Source organism: Lepus europaeus, chromosome 17, assembly GCF_033115175.1.
Source record: "Lepus europaeus isolate LE1 chromosome 17, mLepTim1.pri, whole genome shotgun sequence".
NCBI classification, from domain to species: Eukaryota; Metazoa; Chordata; class Mammalia; order Lagomorpha; family Leporidae; genus Lepus; species Lepus europaeus.
In genome coordinates, this window is record NC_084843.1 from 35,466,419 (window position 1) to 35,487,390 (window position 20,972).

Consider the following 20,972-nt stretch of genomic DNA (forward strand, 5'->3'; position numbering starts at 1 on the left):
CGGCCCTAAAACAAATTTGGAGTCTGACCTAACAAAGACCATTTTGTAAAGAGATTGACTGCTAAGCTACTTATTATCAAGCTTGATTCGCCGATCCTAGAAAAAGAAAAGCGGTTGTGTCTAGATGTAGTAAGTGAATTATCTTCCTTACAGATAAGGAAACAGTTCAAACAAGTTAAGCAGCTTGTTCACACAGCTAAGAACTGACAGTTAGGACTTCACACCATGTAACCGGAAAGCCTTTACTGTTGTCATGGTATCACTCTGATTATTTGTTGGCTGAATCATGAAACAAGATTCATACATAAAGGAGCCAGTCAATATGTTAAAGTATTTTCATTAATCTCATGTAATGTGTCATCTAGTAATTTTTACTTTCATTATTGACTTTACTCAATATACTTTTTCTTTTAATAGGGAAGAAGAATTTGATGAGTATTTTCAGGATTTGTTTCTGTGAGATGGGAGAGAGAAGCTTACATTCCTTAATGTGGACATTCACTTTGAAACATCATAAAAGTTCTGTCTACAGGTTGCAGCTGGAGTGGTTTGTCTTTGGAAATAAAAATTCAGCTACTCTCACAATGTGATGCTTTAGAGATGCATTAGTTCTGTGTTTTCCCCTGTCCCTTATGTGAAGTGACTTCAAAACACTCATGGAAAAATGAAAGGAGAGGTAAGTTTACTTTGGTACAAACCATTTTGAAATCCATGTAAACTTTTTGAAGACTCTTTTCAGTTGCTTATCCACAACTGTGTCACCTTTAGCTTCATTGATGAATGATACACTATTTTAAGTGGCACTTAAACATGGAAATGATTGGCATTAAATGGCAACACTGAGCAGCCTTGTGTCTAATTTGAAATGGTTGGTATCAGAGGTTTTCCTTTAATTGTACAGTTATTTATGAATTCCACAGGTTTCTCTGTGTGTGAGGCAGTGGGGCACTGCTGTCAAGGAGCTTCCAGAACCATTGCTGAGCTTCTGTCAGGAAATCAGGGTGCATATTAATGTCAAGCATTGTTTGAAAAAACAAATTTCCTCAAGAAATGAGGGGATTATCTCACTACTTATGAAGAATAAAAAGCAATCTTTATTTCCAAGGTAAAAGTGCTTAAAATATTCAGCTGTAAAACTGATGGTAGTAGCATGGTGATGACTTTAGGAAGCAACTTACTTGAGTGTATATATGATTTAGCCATTCCTCACCTCAATTTGTTTTTACATTTATTCAGAGTAGTATTCATTCACATTTACTGAGTGCTAGGCACTACCCTAGGTACCAAGATAGCACTGTGAACAAAATATACAAAATCCCTACGCATGAACTTTACATTGTATTTAACTGTTAAATAATATAACAAATGGTCATTTATTTCTGGGCTGCTTAAAATTGAACATTCTTTTGTATGTAACAAGACTTTTTGAAGTTTAATTTTCAACTCAGTTCCTTATAATGTGCATATCTTTTGACAAAAATATGACAAAATATGCCATAACTATTATGTCCTATTTTCAAATTTCATCCATGATTTTTTAATATATGTATATAAAAATTTATTAATTTGAAGATCTTCCTCTGTCTCTCCCTCTGATGTTCTGCCCATCAATTTACTTGTTCACTCCCCAGATGGCTGCCGAGGGCCATCTTTTGATTCCTTCCCAAGTACATTAGCAGGGAACTGGAGAGAAGTGGAGCAGTCAGGACTTGAACCAGTACTCTGATATGGGATGCTGGCTTTACAGCAGCTTAATCTGCTATGCCACAATGCCCCCTTATCTATGATTATAGATGAGTAAAGGAAGAGGTTTCTTTGATACCTGGAAAGATGTACACTACGTAGTGGAAGAAATGGATTATTCTTAGTTTCCCTCAACAATTTAGTATATAAAATGACTGTGCTAGTTCTATTAATAATTTTTTTTTGACAGGCAGAGTTAGAGAGAGAAAGGTCTTCCTTCCATTGGTTAACCTCCCAAAATGGCCACTATGGCTGTTGTGCCACGCCCCGCTGAGCCAATCCAAAGGCAGGTGCTTCCTCCTGGTCTCCCATGCGAGTGCAGGGCCCAAGCACTTGGGCCATCCTCCACTGCACTCCCAGGCCACAGCAGAGAGCTGGCCTGGAAGAGGGGCAACCAGGACAGAATCCGGCGCCTCGACTGGGACTAGAACCTGGTGTGCTGGCGCCGCAAGGCGGAGGATTAGCCTAGTCAGCCGTGGTGCCAGCCTCTATTAATCATTTTTAAAAAGTAATCTTAACTGAAGTCTTCCCAAATTGCTTTCAATAATGAAGTTTTTAATGGTCAAACCATGTCATATTTCTTGGATAATCCTATAGCTAAGTATGTTTTATAAAGCAATAATTCTGCAAATTCAAAAATATTCATTATACATATAAAAGTCATTGATTCTAGAATTTGAAAAGGGGAGACATAGGATAAGAACACAATTTAGTTTTTTTAAATTGCTAAAGTTGATAGAATCAGGGCCAGCGCCGCATATGGGCGTCAGTTCAAGTCCCGGCTGCACCACTTCCGATGCAGCTTTCTGCTCTGGCTTGGGAAACCAGAAGATGGCCCAAGTGATTAGGCCCCTGCACTCGCATGGGAGACGCGGAGGAGGCTTCTGGCTTTTGTGGCCAACTGGGGAATGAACCAGCAGATGGAAGACCCCTCTCTCTCTGACTTTCAAATAAATAAATCTTTTTTTTTAAAGTTGATATAGTCATTCCATTATTAATCAGTAGAAGAAAACCAGTATTCACCCTATGTACATATATTATACATACTGTACTATATTTAATCTTAAAATGTGTCAGTGTGCAATTTTTAGTTCAGAAAGTGAAGTGTGAATCAAAATTAAGACTTACATGGGCCAAATTGTTCCCCACCTCTGAAATTCATATGTTGAAGTCCTAATCCCCACTACTTCAGAATGTGACTGTATTTGGAGACAGGGCAGTTAATTTCTGCTGAGCTGATACAGGTGGGCCGTAATCCAACAGAATTAGGACACACATTCAGAGGGAACATCATATGATGACATGAGGAGAAGATGGCTATCCAGAAACCAAGTTGAAAGCCCTTATAGGAAATCAACCCTGCCAACACCTTGATCTTGAACTTCTAGCCTCTGGAATTATAAGCAAATAAGTTTGTTGTTTAAGCCAACCAGTTTGTTACTTTGTTAAAGCAGTCTTAGCAAACAAATGGAATGAATTAACTTTTAACATCAGTGACTAGTTTTAGGATTACACTTTTTAAAGAAACTTGAAATAAATTGGCACCAGAAATACATCTATTTTGTACTTTTGTTAAACATTCAGGCTAGCAGTACATATATTCTGGATAGTCACAGGGTAGTTTTTCTAAAGTTCCTCTCACTCTGTTAGATGATTTGCTGAATGAAACTCACTGAAGTTCTTTTGAGTATTTTTCTTCGAAAGTAAAATACTTGAAGTTTAGACCCAGTGGATTACATTACAACATCAGACACGTTTTGGACTTTTTGTCTTCACTGCCACCTCCTGAGACTTCAGCAACTAGGAAAAATGAGAAAAGCAGTAGTTTTAGGAGTCAGTGTATTAGCGTTTGTTTCAACATTCTCATGGTAATTAGGATCAACCTTATAGCCTAATTAATAACTTTAATTTATCCCAGCTACTAAGGGTTTGACCACTTAAAAATTTGAATTCGGAGCAGGTCTCGTGGCATAGAGGATCAAGGTGCCTTTTGAGAGGACTGCATCCCGTATCAGCTCTGGTTCAAGTCCTGGCTACTCCGCTTCCAGTCCAGCTCTCTGCTCGTGTGCCTTGGAAGGCAGCAGAGGTTAGCCCAGTGCGTTTAGCAGGGAACTGGTTTGGAAGAGCAGCTGGGACTTAAACCAGATCTCCAATATGGATTGCTGGCATCACACTGCCTTAACCTGCTGCACACAAACACCAGCCCTTGATCCATTTATTTTTTAAAATAAATTAACTGACTTAGCAGACAGAGACACAGAGCAAGAGCATTGCTATTCATTGGTTCACTCTCCAAAGGCTGCAACAACCTTGTCCTAGGCTGGAGCTGAAGCTGGGAGCCAGGAACGCAATCCAGTTCTCCATGCAGGTAGCAGGAACCCAATTACTTCTCCTTCACCACTGCCCCCCAGGTTGTACACTAACAGGAATCAGGGATCAGAGCCAGGAATTGTACCCACTCTGATATGGGATGTGGGTATGCTAACCATTAGGCTAAACACCTACCCCTGAATTGATCCATTAAAAAAATAATATAATAATTAGCCAGGGGGCTGGCACTGTGGCATTAGCGGGTAAAGCTGCTGCCTGCAGTACCAGAATCCCATATGGGCTCCAGTTCGAGACCCAGCTCTCTGCTATGGCCTGAGAAAGCAGTGGAAGATGGCCCAAGTCCTTGGGTCCCTGCACCCGCAAGGGAGACCTGGAAGAAGCTCCTGGCTTCAGGTCCATGCAGCTCCAGCCATTGTGGCCATCTGGGGAGTGAACCAGCAGATGCAAGAGAAGATAGCTCACTCGCTCTCTGCTTCTAATTCCACCTTTCAAATAAATTTTTTTTTTAATAGCCAATTACACTGTTTCTCACTGAGATGATGCAATCTGGGAAACTGAGATTGATGCAGGGGGATACAAAGGAATGTTCTTAGTCCACAAAGAGTTCTTACAAAATATCAGAAGTCAGTTTTTATGCAAATCAAGTACAGATCAGCCATACCCAATATACTGAATAGTAAAAGAAAATATCAGGGACTACTTAAAGGACCTGAGAGTTTCTTCATTTTAAAGATAAAATTGAGGGGCCGGTGTAGTGGGTAAAGCTGCCACCTGCAGTACTGGCATCTCAGTACTGGTCCGAGTCCCAGCTACTCCGCTTCCAATCAAGCTCTGCCATGGCCTGGGTGCTTGGGCCCCTGCACCCATGTGGGAGACCCAGAAGAAGCTCCTGGCTTCGGATCAGCACAGCTCCAGCTGTTGTGGCCATTGTGGGGAGTGAACCAGTAGAGAGAAGACAGACCCTCTCTCTCTCTCTGCCTTTCAAATAAATAAATCTTTAAAAAATAAAATTGACTAGCACTAAGAAATATCCTCACTTCTCACTTGCTCAGCAGAAACCCCTTTCCTTCCTTTTTAAAGTGCGGGTCACATCATGCTGCTTTCCTCTTTAAGTCCTCTGCTGGCCATGGAACATGATGAAATTCTCAGCAAGGCCGTCAGGGCAGTGCACTGGCAGGCAGCTGCCTGCATTACCAGCTTTATAAAGCTGAACCTTTGCCCTTCTTGCTCTCAGTTTCTGCTACACCAGTGTCTAAATTCTCCAGTTGCAGCAAGCATATTCCAAGCTCAAGGCCTTTGTGCATGTTCTGTTTCTTTTTCCTTTGCACTCCTCCCTTCTGTTGTGAGCCAAATCTTGTTCTCTTGAGACTCCGGAGAGCCCTCCCCATGCCCCAGGCTCTGGTTAGCTCATCGACTGGGCATTGATTATGTCAATATCCAGCTGTTTCACTGGTTAGGGATCCGTCTTTCTCCAGGGTATGCCTAACATTGGGCCTTGGACAGAATAGACACCCAGAAAGTACATAAGTAAATGGGTATCAGGAGTCAAACTCCTGTTCTTACCTTGCTGAAGGATAGCCTTGCCTTTGTTAAGAGTGTTTTCTCCCTTTAGGAGTTGTTGAAAGCACCACTAAGGGCCATAAGCCTCTGCCTGCAACGCCAGCATCCCATATGAATGCCGCTGCACTTCCTATCCAGCTGCCTGCTAAATGGCGCCTGGAAAAGCTGCATAAGATGGCTCAAGTATTGGGCCCTGCCACCCACATGGGAGACCTGAATGGGTTCCTGGCTTCAGCTTGCCCAGCCCTAGCCATTGTGGCCATTTAGGGAGTGAACCAGCAAATGGAACATCTCTTTCTCCCTTCCTCCTCCCAACTCCCATAACTGTCTATCAGGTAAATATTTTTTAAAAATAAAGTACCACTAAACACAATAGAACCATCTGAAAGCTGTGTTCTTACACATGAAGACTTCTCTGTTAAACAGAATTTCTTAACTAAACTTTGAGAGCTAAACTTTTGCTAAGACAAAATCGGCATTCACTTTTAAGATGACTTTTGGATTGTTTGATAAACTAATATTTGAGCTTAAGCATTTGTGTTAAAATTGATAGCGTGGCTTTAGGTATAGAATTTCATGCCAGGAAAAGTAGCACCATGTGGACATCTGGGGGACAAGAGTTGGAGTCTCCTCCAGGTCACCTGCACAGCTTCCTTAGAACAGTAAGCTCAGTGAGGTGAAGCAGGTTGCCCAGATGCAGAGAGTTGGAATCAGAACTGCTCAGTCTGATCCCAAAGAGTGTGGTTTTCCTGTTATTCCTAAAAAACCAGTGTTCTGCCGAGGTACCTTAGGAGATGAAGAAGCCTAGCCCAGCCGCGACTTCAGCTGGGCCAGTCAGCTGGCCTGAAGTTACACATAATGTCATGTGTGAGAGGAGGGAGCTGAAAACCACTCATCGGTTCCTCAGGATTCCCAGGCTGCACCAGGGAGGGCGGCCGGCCTCCCGCTTGCATTTTCTCTTCACGCAAACACATGCCATCCTACCTTTTTGGACAGGGTTTCCTTCCTCCTGCTTTTTCTCCTCCTCTTCGATTACCTTCATCTTGGCATCGTATTCATCAGCCAGGGTTTTCCATTCTACTCTGTTATTCTGAAGCCCGTTCAGCATAGGTGTGATCTCTTCATGGAACCGCGAGAACTCCTAGAGAGAATTTCCGGTCAGAGACCTCTTAACTCGTCCTAGAGAGAATTTCCGGTCAGAGACCTCTTAACTCGTCCTAGAGAGAATTTCCGGTCAGAGACCTCTTAACTCGTCCTAGAGAGAATTTCCGGTCAGAGACCTCTTAACTCGTCCTAGAGAGAATTTCCGGTCAGAGACCTCTTAACTCGTAAAGCTGATGTACAGTGGTGGTTTTTTTTTTTTTTTTTTGATTTTGGTTTTGGTTTTTTTTGACAGGCAGAGTGGACAGAGACAGAGAGAGAGGTCTTCCTTTGCCGTTGGTTCACCCTTCAATGGCCAGCGCGCTGCGGCCGGCGCACCACGCTGATCCGAGGGCAGGAGCCAGGTGCTTCTCCTGGTCTCCCATGGGGTGCAGGGCCCAAGCTCTTGGGCCATCCTCCACTGCACTCCCAGGCCACAGCAGAGAGCTGGCCTGGGAGAGGGGCAACCGGGACAGAATCCGGCGCCCCGACCGGGACTAGAACCCAGTGTGCCGACGCCGCAAGGCGGAGGATTAGCCTAGTGAGCCGCGGCGCCGGCCCGGTTTTCAAGAGCAGAGAAGGAACTGTAGGGAGCTGGTGGGGTCTCAGAGCTGCTGGGATGAACTTAACTCAGTACCTCTGAATCTTGGGAAAGGTGGTTTCTTGCCCACCTGTGTGCCTGTGTAACTCTTCACTTTGTCCACACCCGAGGTCTTTCATTACACTGCTGAGAAAAGTAAACACCTCCAACTATGTTGGCGAAACAATGACACTCCTAATGGCTTTCTTTGTGGATGACTTTTTAAACTTTGGTTAGTTTGAAAGAAAAATTCTCAAATGAATATATACGGCTACCTTCCAAAAGTTTGTGGAAAATGGAATTACAACATAATGAGGATTTTCTCTGAGCTTTTTGAAGACCACCCCCATTTTCATGTTTCACTCAATTAAATTGTTTACGTACCTTATACACAAAAGTACAGACAAAATCAATAAATCCCACTTGAAGTTTAGGTAGTTCATCTTTCTTGTTTCTGTCCATCATAGGCTAGAAAGAGAAACCCTTTTAAGTTTTTTCTAAAATTTAGTGAACAAAAGCAACTGATTTGTGTAGATCATTTGATATGAAGGTCTTACAATAGGCTGTTGCTGCAGCACTGTTCTCTCCAGATCGCCTTGCTCCCAAAATTCATTTGCAACCATAAGTGCTACCTAGAGAGGAGAGAGGCTTGGTTCACTGACTCCACTTAACTAGTATAAGGGTACCGTTAATAGTCCATGCTTGAAATTTTGTCACATCAAATGTTCTCAAAAAGATTTAAGGGGAGAACTTTTCTTCCTACTTCAGTGTTCAAGACTTCAGTGTTGAGTGCCTATCTCCTATTTGCTGCTCCCACCCTTCTTGACAATAAAAAGGGGAAATGGGAGGATGTTTGATTCCATTCCACATTATGTTTCCGGCTCTGCCACTTCCCAAGTCCTGTGTCACCTATCTGTTAGCATCGAGCCTACATCTGTGTGTGCACATGTACACACACACACACACGCACATGGAGATTAACCTTGTTTTCTCTAAACTGCCTACTTGTACTCTGTCATCAAGAGTGAAGACTAGCTCACCAGGTAAAGGGGAGGGGGAGGCCATGTGTGGAGATTACACGGTGTGTCCAGAGCATCTGTTCTGGAGTGGGGGCATGAGAGGAAGTGATAGGAAGTGACCCCGGGAGTGGGCATTAAGGACAGGTGGTGACAGGCCAGGTAACCTTTGCTGCAAAGTTTGAACTTGGTTCTCCAGGCCAGCAGTTTTTACCAGTGGAGCCCCTGGGTGCCTTAGATGTGCACCAGGGACACAAGAGGTTGGAGGCCAGGAGCAAGGAAAGCTAACCGAGCTTTGCTGTTTTCTCTTTTATGAAGTGATCTTTGTACATGTTGCATAGGGTAAAAATTGACTTCTTAAAATTAAAAAAGGTTGGAAACCATTGCTGTTGAGGAGTTTGAAAGGCAGTGGGACGGCTCATCAGAGCTTCTCTCACCCATTTCTAAATAACTTGATCATCCGTGCTATTGCCTCAGCTCTACTTTAAAGAATCCCAGCAGCGGTCAGGGAATGGGTGGGGAGTTAACGATGCGAGAGGACCGATTAGGAGGCTGCCGCCGTATTTCTAATAAAAGCGTGTGAAAGTCTGAACTGAGGGCTGGGCATCTGACCTAGAGGTTAGGACACATGAGTCCCACACTGGACTACCTGGGTTTGATCCCTTGCTCTAGTGCCTGATTCCAGCTTCCTGTTAATGTGACCCTGGGAGGCAGCAGGTGATCACTCAGGTATTTGGGCTCCTGCCACCCATGTGGGTGGAAGACCTAAGACTGCTTTGGTCTTGGCCACTGCTGCCATCTGGGAAGTGAGCCAGTAGCTGGGAGCCCTGTCTGTCTCCCCGACGACCCTCGATTGGCACTGCCGACGCATCCTGGTCTTGTTCTAACTGTTCACTCTTAAAAAACAGACATTCCCTGAAATAAAATTTTTCAGCCTGTTCAATGATAAGGAACTCTTTCAAGAAAGCATTTTCTTTCCAACATTTTGTGTATTTGCTTGATTCTAGGGCCTGATTAAGGGAGCTGTTGTTGTACCATTTCTATGGGTCGAATAGAGTTCTGAGGTTGCCACCCGTCTTTATGTGGACTCGGACACGGGACCTAGACAATACCTGAGAGTGAGACAGAAAGGAAAACAAAGCTGGACCTGCCTGACTTTGTACCTCCCAGGGCTTGGTTATAGCAGACAGGTCGCATGCAGTCATCATCATTGCCCTTAGGGAGAAAGCAGAAATTGTCAAGACAGAAATCCAAAGTAAGCTCTTTTTACCAGAAGAGAAATAAAATTCTGGCTACTCACATGATGATCTCTTTTTTGGTTGGGTCAATGGTTACGTATTTGATAGCCTCCTCTTCAGTTTTCATTTGTTCACAGGCATCAACAATTTTTTGAAACATGGTTCTCTTCCTATAAGAGATACAGACAGCTATGTCAGCATATAAAAGCAGGTAGAAAAGATATCGTAAGTACACACTTTTCAGATTTCTTGTTCCTGATGTCAGGGAGACCTCAAAGCCCAGTCAAAGGAGCCAGCAGGTAGGAGAACAGGGAACGAGTAAAACTTCAGTACAAAAAGCTTGTGATAGAAAAAGCAGAGACCATGGTGGGGGGGGAGGGGAGACCGTGGGACACCAGGTGAGTTCGAATACATTAGAACAAAAGTTACATGTGAGAGGAAACTATGACAAACATCAAGGCCACACGCTGTGATATCACAACACACATAACCAACAAAAAGTTAGAACCCGAAATATGTGGATGCTTGGTCTCACTGTAATTGAGACCATACAAATGTGAACAAGGAGATACCAGTGCGGACTGGTAAGACTAGCAAAATGTTAACTGTGCCCAGTCAGGATTATCCTAGGTAGGGGTAATGGGGGTAGGGAATATTCTAGCTAGGCGTCCTTGCTGGACGGATACACGGGCCCCGCTCAAGAGTGCAGTGATGCAATGTGACTACAGTTGAAGATGTGTAAACCCCAGAGCACTGCCATTTCTAGAGAAGTACTTTATGGACACAGGGATATACACTGTAGCATTGCAGGCAGCAACGAAAAGCAAGAAACAATCTAAATGTCGGTGAATAGAGGAATGGGTGACTTAGTTATGATATATTCCACTTTGTGCAGTTAAACCACATGAGTTGAATCTCCACTTATTACCAAGGGAAAAGCTCCAAGACATGAGAAAAGCAAGTTGCTGAAAGGCACAGAGAGTGTGGTACTATTTGTAGAAAAATGTAAAGTACATTTAACAATATTATACAAAAACAGATGGGGGCTAGTGCTGTGGCACAGTGGGCTAAGCCACTACTTGGGACATTAGCATCCCTCATCGGAGTGTGGATTCAGGTCTTGGCTGCTCTGCTTCCTGTTAATGCACCTGGGAAGGCAGTGGATAATGATCCAAGTGTTTGGGCCCCTGTCACCCATGGGGGAGACCAGGATGGAATTCCTGGCCCACACCTGGCTACTGTGGCCATTTGAGGAGTGAACCAGTGGATGGAAGATCAATCGGTCAATCTCCCCACCCCCTTCACTCCTTGAAACATAGATGGAGAAGATGAACACACATCAGCATCAAATGGTGATGTTTTTGAGGGGAAAGAGGAGGGACCTTCATGACAGGGTAGGGGTGAGAAGCCTGAGTTACATCACTAATTGCTCCATAAAAATGAGATCCGGGGGCCAGTGCTGTGATGCAGCAGGTGCCACCTTGTGTCCCAGCTGCTCCACTTCCAATCCAGCTCCCTACTAATGGCCTGGAAAAAGCAGCAGCAGATGGCCCAAGTGTTTGTGCCCCTGCCACCCATGAAGGAGACGTTGAAGCTCCTGGCTTTGGCCCGGCTCAGCTATCTGGGGAGCGAGTCAGCAGATGGAACTCTTTCAAATAATTTTTTTTTAAAATGTGATCTGAGAAAAATGTGGCAAAATTAAGCTTTTGTTGAGTCTGGGTTATAGATGTTTAGAAAGCCATTATATTATTCTAAGTTTGTATTTCAACCATTTGTTTCAACTAGTAAATGTTTAATAAACGATCAGAAAGTCTTAATTTGTCACAGCCCAGGTCACTGGAAAGTTGAGTCCTTTGACAAGTTCATCTCGGGGCCGGTGCTGTGGCATGGCAGCTTAGTCACCGCCTTCAGCGCCGGCATCTCATATGGACACTGGTTCAAGTCCCAGTTGGTCCACTTCCAGTCCAGCATCCTGCAGCAGAAGATGGCCCAAGCATCTGGGCCCCTGCCACCTATATGGGAGACCCAGAAGAAGCTCCTGGCTTTGGCCTGGCCTTGCCCTGGTCATTGGTGCCATTTGGGGAGTGAACCAACTGACTCTGTCACTCTACCTCTCTAACTGTGCCATTCAGGTAAAATTTTTTTTTTTTTTAAAGTTCATCTTGTTCTAATCCATTTTGACCAAACAACTTAAATGCTCACTTAGAAGAAAATGTGCAGATACTTGGGGTATCTGGTCTCCATGGCAATTTCATTGTTGTGAACAGGCTGACGCTCTGCTGTAGTTAACTCTGTTTCATGAGTTAGGTTCCTATACAATCACTGTCTTTTGTTCAGTCCCAGACTCTGACAGGACCAAGTTTCTGAAACCCTAAATAACTTGATACCTGCATAGCACTGAATTCACCAAGACAAAACCCACCTTGTGACGTTTCTTGGTGTCACTCGTCTAACACCACACAAACTTCACTGCATATTTTTCACCTCCAACTTCTTCAGATAAACAAACCACATAAGGCTAGGGGCTTAGGTTTTAAAATCCATCTGGCAATGTCTAGTAAATTCACTGCCAGACATGACATCTATTTTAAGGGTAGTCTGATTGGTCATTCAAAAGGAAAACAAACAAGTTATCGATTGCCTTTTAACGTGAATGCAACAGAATGTGACGGTTTGCAGAATAGTACAACAGTGCAATGCAACAGATAATTTATGGAAAGTAAACCGCATAGAGTAGAGGAGCATTGTGTTGTACAGCTGTGCACTTACTTGAAATACAAAGCCAGGTCTGTGGCTATTATTGCGACCTCAAACAAATGAAGAACTGTTTCGAACTGCCGCTTATTGAGGTTCTGGAAGATGTTTAAGCTCTGGAAGATGAAAACGCACAATGAATTGGAATCATTAACTCGCCTTGGATTCAACAAACAAACCAAACTATGCTTAACAACAAGAAAATCTAGGTCTTTCAACACTGTTTTGAGTTCAGTTTTTATCTCGTAGATAAAGCAAGTCCTTCTATTGTACGTTGAGTAGGATCATTTAAACTATGTGTTAGATAACTGTGAGCAAATAGTCAACCAGTGTTTAAGTTTTTGGAGCAAACAGAAGTGTTTTCTTCCAGGACCACTGAGAAAATCAGTAGATCACAAATTTGCACTGATTGAGGAGATGCATTAGAGAGTTTCGGGGAGATGTTCAGCTGTCAAACATGTTGCCTCATCCACTAGGTGACTTCAGCATGGTCACAGAAAACTCTGGTCTATCAGAAGCTGCAGGTCAGTGTAACCAGCAGAGCCATGGCTGCTTAGGAGAGACGGTGAACTCCTCCCGTGCTATTCTGAAAATGTTTGCTTGCAACTGCATTTTTCAAAGACTAAACCTTTCTTCACAGAGTTTCTCATAAAGATTTTTTATATATGGGTGATCTTCATTTCTTAGTTTTTAAAAATGATCATTTAAAGCTGGGAGTAGTTTTCAAAAGCTCTGATATTCCAAATAAACCATTTGAGTCATGCAGGCCAAAGGACAGATGTATAGTGGTTTTACAAAACCAAAAAATCTCACTGGATCAAAATAGGACATAGTCTGTCGACCTTATAAAGGGACAGAGGTAGCATAATGTAGGAAAAAACAGTGGACTAAGCACCAAGTAGTAATAGCAAATCCTTAGTTCTTCATACCTGCCAGGTCTAGATGCGTTATGAGCACTCTTAATCACCTCCCAACACACCACAGCACAGAGAGGTTAAGTCACTTGCTCAAAGGTGCTCAGCTGGAATGTGGCGGAACTGCTATCTAAACCTTTAGCACAACTACAGAGTTTATGCTCAGTCCCTACCCTACACTACCTCTCAACACAGACCCCAGGTTCAGTTCCTGGCTTCACCACTTGGTATAGTCTCAGACACTGAACTTCACATCTGTATTTGTTTACTCAGTGGGGAGAAAAACAACTGCCCTGGCTAACTGCCTCGCACAGAGTCTGTGTTCAAATAAATCACTGTGGAATGTTGAGTCAGTGTGATAACAGAAATGCATTGCAAAACTACAGAAACCTGTGTGTCGTTGTAATGTTTTGAGGCTAGCTCCAGGCTAAAATAGAATTGCAAGCCTAGGACCAACAGTGGCTCTCAGCCATTCCATGAGACTAGAGAGCAGTAATTGGATAGGAAATCAAGTCTTAGACACTAAACTATATTTGTAAAAACACGTGTAAGTACTAACAAGTTGTGGTTTCCTCCATTAAAAGAATGAGTTCATCAATTAGCCTAAGTTGATAGAATGAAGTAACAGCTGTTGAGCACTGCAAATTTCAGTAAACAAAAAGACAGAGTCAATATCTTACTTGGGACCGTTCACAGACCATTCACACTGAAAGCCAACCAAAAATAATGAAACTGCTGTACTAAAATTGACAGATTATCCCCAAAAAATTTGCTGTTAAAAATGAGTCAACACTACAATTTCAAAAATTGACATAATTGAGAAAAATGGAGTTTAAAGTTTTGAGCATTGCTTCCCATGTAAAACAGTATACCTAAATTGCACTCATATTTTTTTCCTCCCTCATTTTCAACTTTCACCTGGAAATCTGTACGAGTCTCCTAATTTAAAAACCTTTCCTGGGGCCAGTGCTGTGACATAGCAGGTTAAGCTGCCACTTGCAATATCAGAATCACATATGGGCGCCAGTTCAAGTCCTGGCTGCTCCACTTCCAATCCAGCCCCTGCTAATGGCCTGGGAAGGCTGCAGAAGATGGCCTAAGTGCTTGGGCCCCTGCACCCATGTGGGAGACCTGGGAGAAGCTCCTGGCTCCTGATTTCTGCTGTTGTGGCCATTTGGGGACTGAACCAGCAGATGGAAGATCTCTGTCTCCCTCTCTAACTCTGCCTTTCAAATAAATAAAATTTAAAAATAAATCTTCCTTAATGCTACATTCTTTTGTTTTTCTTTCACACCCAAATTTCTTAAAAGAAGAACTAAAGTGGCTTCCTTTTAAGGGTTATGGGCATGGATTCTTACAAAGTATAAAAGATGCTGTTTTCTTTTTTTATATTCCTAGAAAGCTCTTAGCCACATTTGAGGCCTATGTCTAATAAACATTTGAATCTCATCGTATCAGTACATGGATATGGAGATTATATATATATATATATATATATATATATATATATATATATAGCTTTTCCCACACTTCCTCTAGACTCAGTGTCATTCCAACCAAACAACAAATTTGCTGATGTGTGATTGTAAATTGACAGACATCCTAAAATTCATGTGGAAGTGCAAAGGCTCAATAATATTTGTCTCAATTCAAAGTTGAACCAAGAACAAACAATGGAGGGTGGCTGGTGGTGTGGCATAGCAAGTAAAGCCACTGCCTCCATGTGGGCACTGGTTTGAGAACCAGCTGCTCCACTTCCAGTCCAGCTCCCTGCTAATAGCTTGGGCAGGCAGAGGACAATGGCACAAGTGTTTAGGCCCCTGCCACCCACTTGAGAGACCTGGAAGAAGTTCCTGCCTCCCAGCTTTGGCCTGGTCCAGCCCAGCCACTGTGACCATCTAGGGAGTGAACCAGCAGATGGAAGATTAATCTGTCTTTGTAACTCTAACTTTCAAATAAATGAAAATCTAATGGGGAAAAAAAAAAATGACGACACAATGGGGAACCAGTGTAACTCCTGACTGCAGCTTCCTGCCCAGACCGACCTTTGGGAGGCGGTGGGGGTGACTCTAGTAGCTGGCTTCCTGCTGCCATGTTGGAGACCTGAATTGCCTTCCCTGCTCCCAGCTGCAGCCCAGACTGGACCAGGACTCTTGCAGATATTTGGGGAGTGAGCTAGTAGATTGTGGCACGCTCTCTCTCCCTCTCAAATAAGTATATACAATTTCTTAAAAAATAAGCAATAATGGCAATTATAGAGTACAATGCAAATCTTATAAATATGGATAATGATAAAAATACTAATAAGTGTCTTCTAAAGCAAAGAGAGAAATGTGGGGAAAAGTAAAATCCTCCTAAATGGTTCGTATTTCATAGCAGGGAGCTAATAGGTACTGTAAACTCTTAACACATACAGCTTTAAAATGTCAAACATCTCAACAGTAGCAGCTTTGGAAAATTTTTCATAGATATTAGTCATTTGAGAGGGCCCTTTAAAAACTAACATGTCTTATGATAAAGGCAACTCAAGGAAGTTCTGCAATGTCATTCCAATGCCGTTCTGTTAAAGTCAAGTACAATTAAATCTAATACCTTTAAGATAAGGAGACTTCCTCTCAGCAATGAGAAGGAACAGATCACTGACACAGTGACATTGGAGAAATCCCAGAATTCTGAGAGAAGCCAGCACAAAAGAGTGCTTTTCGTACGTCTGCACTTAAATAAAATCTAGCAAGTCTAAGCTGATCTGCAGTGGCTGAAACGTTGCAAGGCTGCCTAGGGCTAGGAGCGGAGAGAGGGATGGGTGGCAGAGGGGCTCCAACAGCCATTTAGGGTGAGAAAAATGTGTAGCTTGACTGTGAAGTGGTTTCCCCAGTATAAAATGCAAAAAAAAAAAAAAAAAAAAAAACAACAACAAACAAAAAAAAACAACCCTATAGAACTCTACACTTTAAAGGGGTGGAGTTCATTGTATATATATTAGACTTCAATGAAGTTGATTGAGAAATAGAACTTTGACTTCAAAAAGTAGCCTGGACAGTGTGATCACATTTCTCAAAAATTGTTGCTGCCCAGGGGGCCTGTGCACATTCCCAGGGTGACTGCAGAGAAGTTCATCTGATGTTCATGAAATACCTGCTGCTTGGCGCAAGCATCATTTGTTTGCCAGAATATTGTGCCCAAAACATTACGTAGAGGCAGGTGCAGCTGAGGGAGAGAGGAGGCCTGCCACCCAGCCAGCCCCAGCAGGGCCCCTGCTTGCTCAGCTGGCTTCACTGTCTCACAGAAAGCCTCTATTTTTATTCTCTGGACTTTTAAAAAAGGCCATAAAAACATGACTTCTGTGTAGCACACCCAAGCAGGTAGACACAGCTTGAATTCATGCTGGTCGGAGCTGTCCGGGAGAGGCCAGGGAAAGTACAGGCAGTTCTCATCTTCGGTGTGGTGCCTGGGACACTGTTGAGAGAAGGTAGCCAACCTGTTCTTGCCTGGCTGGCCGCTGTGAGGTAGTGTTTAATTTCTTCTTCACTACTTTGTATAAAGTGGGCCAGGCTGATGGGATTGGTATGAAAAACCATAAATGACATTTTCATATGCTTTGTGAACTTTGTAAAGAGGCATCCGGAATAATCACAGCATTCTACTAGTTATGCTAAGTAGCTTATTTTTTCATTTCTACAATATATTTTAGTATTAAAATTTATACTCCTACAAATTTGGCTAACAAAGTTCCCACCTATGCATTGAGGTGAAGAGGTTGAACCCTGTCTGGTTTAGAATCCTGGCAGTTCTATTCCTTAAAGCAATACATCCAACTCTACTAGAACATAAGGACATTTCAGTTCAAAGTTTTATGACATCAAAAAAAAAAAAAAAGTTTCAGTCATGGCCACCGGTGCCAAAATTGCTAGAAAAATTCCAAGGATAAGCTTAATGGTTATGTTTTATGGAATTAAAAGAACTGCTTTATTTCTACAAAGGATGAAAAGCACATCCAAAGCTGGAAAAGTGTCCATTTTTTTAAGCATTCAATTTGCTCATGAACAAGTGTCGTGTGACTGCATCGCCTAGAGACTCTATTGACAGGGCTTTCCAGGTCTGCAATTAGCACGCTGAATCATATTGCAGAGAGGTCCTTGAAAATGTGCTGTGGATTACTGACATGCAATATTCCTGTTTAGAAAGAATAGCAAGTCTTTATATAGCCATCAAAAAACCGGTCTGGACTGCAAAGTAAATATTTAAAAAAAAAGATGGAAAGCCATAACTCTATTATACACAGTCGAAGCCCAGAAACAAAAACACACGAGACACCAGGAGCCTCCCAGCGTAAACACGTGGATACTTGGCTACAGTTCTTAAAGTGCATTTTGCTATAATTGGTGAGTCTAGAATCGGTAGGTTATAATTGACACTATTTCACGGTGGTATCATAGAAATAGGAGAATGTGCAGAAAATTCTTACTGAGAAACCAAAGATTGTCCCAGCCAGTAAAACAATGACTCATAGCAAATGAGGTGATAGCAATCCACTCGTACCTTCCTGAATTATTTTCCGGTCCACTCCTTTTAGTTGCCATAGAACAGATATTGTCTATGCTGTGGATGCTGTAGCAGGGAACAGTTCTGTCTGCACATCAGTTTTAATGGAGGTCTGATTCAAAAGACAAACCCCCAGGCCCCCAAGTAGAGAGTCTGGCCAGTAGTTGGGAAAGGGGACCTCGGATCCATGCCCTTGCCCAGTTAAATGGATGATTCTGACGCTGTTGGTCTGGGTACTCACAGGCTAAGGAGCACCATCTAGAGTGACTCAGGGCTGTGGTTGGAAATGTTTCGTCCCCTCTGCAACTGTTGGCATCGATTCCCAGTGTATTGGTGTTGAGAGATAGTGGGATCTTAAGGAGGTGGTCAGCTCGTAGAGATCAATGCCTTTCTCTGGAGAGCAGGTTGTTAGGAAGCAAGGCAGCCCCACACGTTTCCACTGTTGCACACATACTCACCTGCCCTTCTAAAGCCAAGCGGATCTGGCTGCCTGATCTGGAGCTTCCCAGCGTCCAGAACCATGAGCCAAAACAGACCTCTGTTCTTCCTAAGTAACCCAGCCTCCGGGGTTGCATAACAGCAACAAGCGGACTGAGACACAAGGCTGGCACTTGGCCGTGAGCACCGCGGACTGTGGCACACTGCGCAGGCGCAGGGCGAGAACCGTGCCGGGGGCTGCAGCAGTCACAGGCTCTGGGAAGGACTCAGCTGCCTTCTCCTTTGCTACTTTTCTGCCCACCCTGCCCTGGGGGGGTTTTCCTGCTTAGCTCATGGGGACCATTTTGGTTTTCCATTACCCAGAAGTCTCTAGTGATATTTCTAAACTTGGGGGCATTTCTGTGTTTCTGCCCTGGACCTTTAATGAAAGATGGTTGTTGAAGCTGAAAGCAAGCCCCCACCTCCAGGGCGCTTGTCAGTCCTGGCGAGTGCGCGACTCAGAGCAGGTTCTTTGCCGCCAGGGGAAGCAGGGTTCCCCTCCATCTGACAGTGACTCCTTTTAACGCTGCTAGGAACATATGACCACGACCAGGTGACACCTGCAGCTTTCCCTCAGGCCTAAGTCCTCCTCCAATGACATTAACAAAGGTGGGGGTGGCTGCACAACACTCGGGAATCAACGGGAGTTCAAGGGATTCAAAGCCATCTCCATCCCTACCCCTGCCCCAGGCCTGCCCCAAAGGCGATCCCTCCCTGGGGATTCTCAGCTGCCTCCCTGATGGCAGGTGTCCAGTTCTGCCATCCATCCCCATTCCTGTCCCCTCCACTACCCGAAGCCTGACTTTCTCAAAGGTACAACCCGGACTGGAACCGCAAGCTCAGGGGCAGGTAGCCTGTGCTCCCTCCCCCGATCATACACTTGTGAGGACACGCAGGGCCCCGGCACCGCCACGGGAAGTGCTCTCCTCTTTCCCAAAGACCCACAGAGCTCCCTGAGTCCCAGGACTCCGGCTCCTCTGAACCTCAGCTGCTGGTTCAAGAGTGATAGCCAGCCAGCAGTCTGCTGGTGGGTACACGAGGCCCACGGCCACGACCCCAGGCTGCCTCTTCCCAGGCGTTCTCTGTGGGCAAATGTTTTGGTCCCGGACCCGTGAGCGGCCGCCGGTAGAGACCCACGTACCTCGTCCTGCAGCAGGGTCTTACTGTACTCCAGGTGGTGCCTCTCCAAGATGGAGGACCCGTGAAGCTTTGCCAACGGAGATGTGGATCTAGGAGGAGACAGGCCACGACTTTAAAGGTTATACGTAAGTCCACGCAATACAGAATCTTTACGGTCTTGGTTTTATTATTTTTTTTTTTTTTATGTCTTCCCTCTCCCTCCCCAGCCAATGTTTGCAAAATCATTAAAACTGACATATTGAGGGGGACATTTTAGGTTTAAAAGATGAGAATTTGCTCTTTTCAATAAAAAGAAAATCAACTGATTTGTTGAGTTCCAGCAATGCCCCGCCCGCCCCGTTGTTGGAGGGCCTGTGTTTGAGTCTCCGTTACGCTCCCCATTCCAGCTGCCTGCGAATGTGCACCCTGGGAGGCAGGAGGGTTCCTGTCACCAATGTGGGAGACCCAAACCGAACTCCTAGATCGGGCACTGACCTGGCCCAGCCCTGGCTCCTGCAGGCATTTGGGGATGAACTAAAGGAGGGAAGTGCTCTCGCTCGCTCGCTCTCTCTCTCCCCCTTCCCCTCGGTCCTTTAAGTCAATAGAAATATATAAAAATGGAATTTGCAGACAATTTATTAAATATTTCAATGGGATATTGAAGAAAGCAAAGCAAAGCACAGCATTAAGCAGTTTCCTATATGTACAGTATCTGGCAACAGCAAACATGAATTACTGAAAACAGGTTAGACTGCAGCTGTGCCCAGCCACTCAGACAGAAAATAACCAAAGGACAGAACCTCAAGCCATAGCAGTGATGTGTGATTTGACTACTCAACTTACCATTTCCCTGTCTTTCTAAGAATAATTTTTCAAAATTGAAAATATAGCAGTGGATGGTGATATAAGAAAACACTAAGGTTTTTTGTTTTTGTTTTTGTTTTTTTTTTAAGCCCAAATTAGTAACATCCCAACTTGCTAAAGAAAGTTGACGATGGGGCCGAGTGGGGCTGGTGCTGGTATTCTCTGGGGAATTTGAGATGACGAGATGATTGAAGAGTAAATTTTTCCCTACAATTTAAGCAGAAAATGGTACAACTTGTAGATGAGAGGTGACTGACGTTAATCCCTGAAACAGGTAACAGATGGCTTGTGAGCACTCACAGAATCATCTCCAGGAGCTTCAGAGACGGTTACAGACAAGCAATGGCAGGTCAGCATGGTGAACCCCCTCTGGGAGGGTAGAACGAGGCCCGGCACGGCCTGTGCCAGATCTCAGCGAGGCAGCCCAGAAGCTGCCCGTGGTCTCCTTCGTCCATGCACGCTGGACCACCGAGTGTGCTCCTGCAGTGCTGACTCCGCTTTCTGGAGAGCAGAGCCCATGTCTGCTGCCTAACTGAGCACCCTGGCTGTTCCCTGGTTTCTAGCCCTGCACCCTAGAGCGCTGCCTGGCTCTTGCCCTGATGCACAGCTCCACCTGACCAGTGAACGTGCACAGACGCCGGGCTGTCTAATTTCAATACTGGGAAAAATAAAGGCACTAAGCTGACAGTCTTAC

At 44.1% G+C, this 20,972-nt stretch overlaps 2 protein-coding genes across 3 annotated transcripts in view; one reads left to right on the forward strand and one right to left on the reverse strand.

Moving 5' to 3' along the window:
• Positions 1–2,721, forward strand: part of LOC133776367 (protein FRA10AC1) — a 49,286-nt gene extending 46,565 nt beyond the window's left edge. For both annotated transcript variants that reach the window (XM_062215279.1, XM_062215280.1), the window contains exon 14: positions 418–2,721. In XM_062215279.1, coding sequence (XP_062071263.1) covers positions 418–460 — 43 coding nt within the window. In that variant the 3' untranslated portion in view covers positions 461–2,721. The remainder of the gene's footprint in view (positions 1–417) is intronic.
• A 739-nt stretch (positions 2,722–3,460) lies between these two features.
• PDE6C (phosphodiesterase 6C) overlaps positions 3,461–20,972 on the reverse strand; it is a 52,565-nt gene continuing 35,053 nt past the window's right edge. The window contains exons 15-22 of the mRNA XM_062215278.1: positions 19,437–19,524; positions 12,378–12,478; positions 9,671–9,778; positions 9,518–9,585; positions 7,912–7,982; positions 7,739–7,822; positions 6,619–6,775; positions 3,461–3,543 (exon numbers count right to left, since the gene is read on the reverse strand). Of these exons, the coding sequence (XP_062071262.1) occupies positions 3,482–3,543; positions 6,619–6,775; positions 7,739–7,822; positions 7,912–7,982; positions 9,518–9,585; positions 9,671–9,778; positions 12,378–12,478; positions 19,437–19,524 (739 nt within the window). The 3' untranslated portion in view covers positions 3,461–3,481. The remainder of the gene's footprint in view (positions 3,544–6,618; positions 6,776–7,738; positions 7,823–7,911; positions 7,983–9,517; positions 9,586–9,670; positions 9,779–12,377; positions 12,479–19,436; positions 19,525–20,972) is intronic.